Consider the following 1,067-nt stretch of genomic DNA (forward strand, 5'->3'; position numbering starts at 1 on the left):
CGGTGCTGCCGCCTCGAACATGCCTCTCTATCAGTATATCGCCAAGCTTGCTGGTAAGGACACTGAGAAGTTCCTCATGCCCTGCCCATGCTTCAATGTCATCAATGGTGGTAAACACGCTGGTAACCGTCTTGCTTGCCAGGAGTTTATGCTCGTCCCCTGCGGTGCTTCCTCCATTCACGAGGCTATCAGGATCGCCTCTGAGGTCTATCATGAGCTCAAGTCGGTGATCAAGGCCAAGTACGGTCAGGATGCCACCAACGTCGGTGATGAGGGTGGATTCGCCCCCAATATTCAGGACATGGATGAGGCCCTCTCCGTCCTCTTAGAGGCCATCAAGAAGTCTGGCCATGAGGATACCTGCCGTATTGGTTGCGATTTCGCTGCCTCTGAGATCTATGACGCCAAGACTGGCAAGTATGACCTCGACTTCAAGAACCCCGAGCCTCATGCCGATGCCGAGTTGACCGGTGATGAGTTCATCAAGTACCAGGAGGATCTTATGAACAAGTATCCTTTCGTCTTCATTGAGGATCCCTTCGATGAGAACGATTGGGCGACCTTCGCCAAGTTCACCGCCAAGGACGGTAAGGAGATCCAGATTGTCGGTGATGATCTTCTTGTTACCAACCCCAAGCGTATCCAAAAGGGTATCAACGAGAAGTCTGTGAACGCCCTTCTTCTCAAGGTTAACCAGATAGGTTCAATCACCGAGTCTATCGAGGCCAACAATATGGCCGTTAACGCCGGCTGGACCGTCATGGTTTCCCATCGTTCCGGTGAGACTGAGGATACCTTCATCGCCGATCTTGTCACTGGTCTTGGCACTTGCCAAATCAAGACTGGTGCCCCCTGCCGTACTGAGCGTCTTTGCAAGTACAATCAGCTTATGCGTATTGAGGAGGAGCTCGGTGATAAGGCCACCTATGCTGCGGGCCGCAATTTCCCTCGTTGCCAGTAAATAACATTCATTTGTTACTGTCGTTATTACTACTGCGGTGACGAGTTGGTAGGATGTAGTAGATCACGATGCTGCTTTATTCAGCGGTAGTCCAATACTTTTCCTT

The 1,067-nt window shown here is 51.3% G+C and overlaps 1 protein-coding gene across 1 annotated transcript; it reads left to right on the plus strand.

Annotated features, from left to right (window-relative positions):
* Positions 1 to 19: 19 nt before the first annotated feature.
* Positions 20 to 961, plus strand: Pmar_PMAR002755 (enolase, putative; the record flags this gene model as incomplete). Its single annotated transcript, XM_002766218.1, has 1 exon — positions 20 to 961. The coding sequence occupies one exon, from the start codon at positions 20 to 22 to the stop codon at positions 959 to 961; it is 942 nt and encodes a 313-aa protein (XP_002766264.1).
* Positions 962 to 1,067: the final 106 nt, after the last annotated feature.

The sequence above is a fragment of the Perkinsus marinus genome (assembly GCF_000006405.1).
Source record: "Perkinsus marinus ATCC 50983 genomic scaffold scf_1104296973330, whole genome shotgun sequence".
In the NCBI taxonomy this organism is placed as follows: domain Eukaryota; phylum Perkinsozoa; order Perkinsida; family Perkinsidae; genus Perkinsus; species Perkinsus marinus.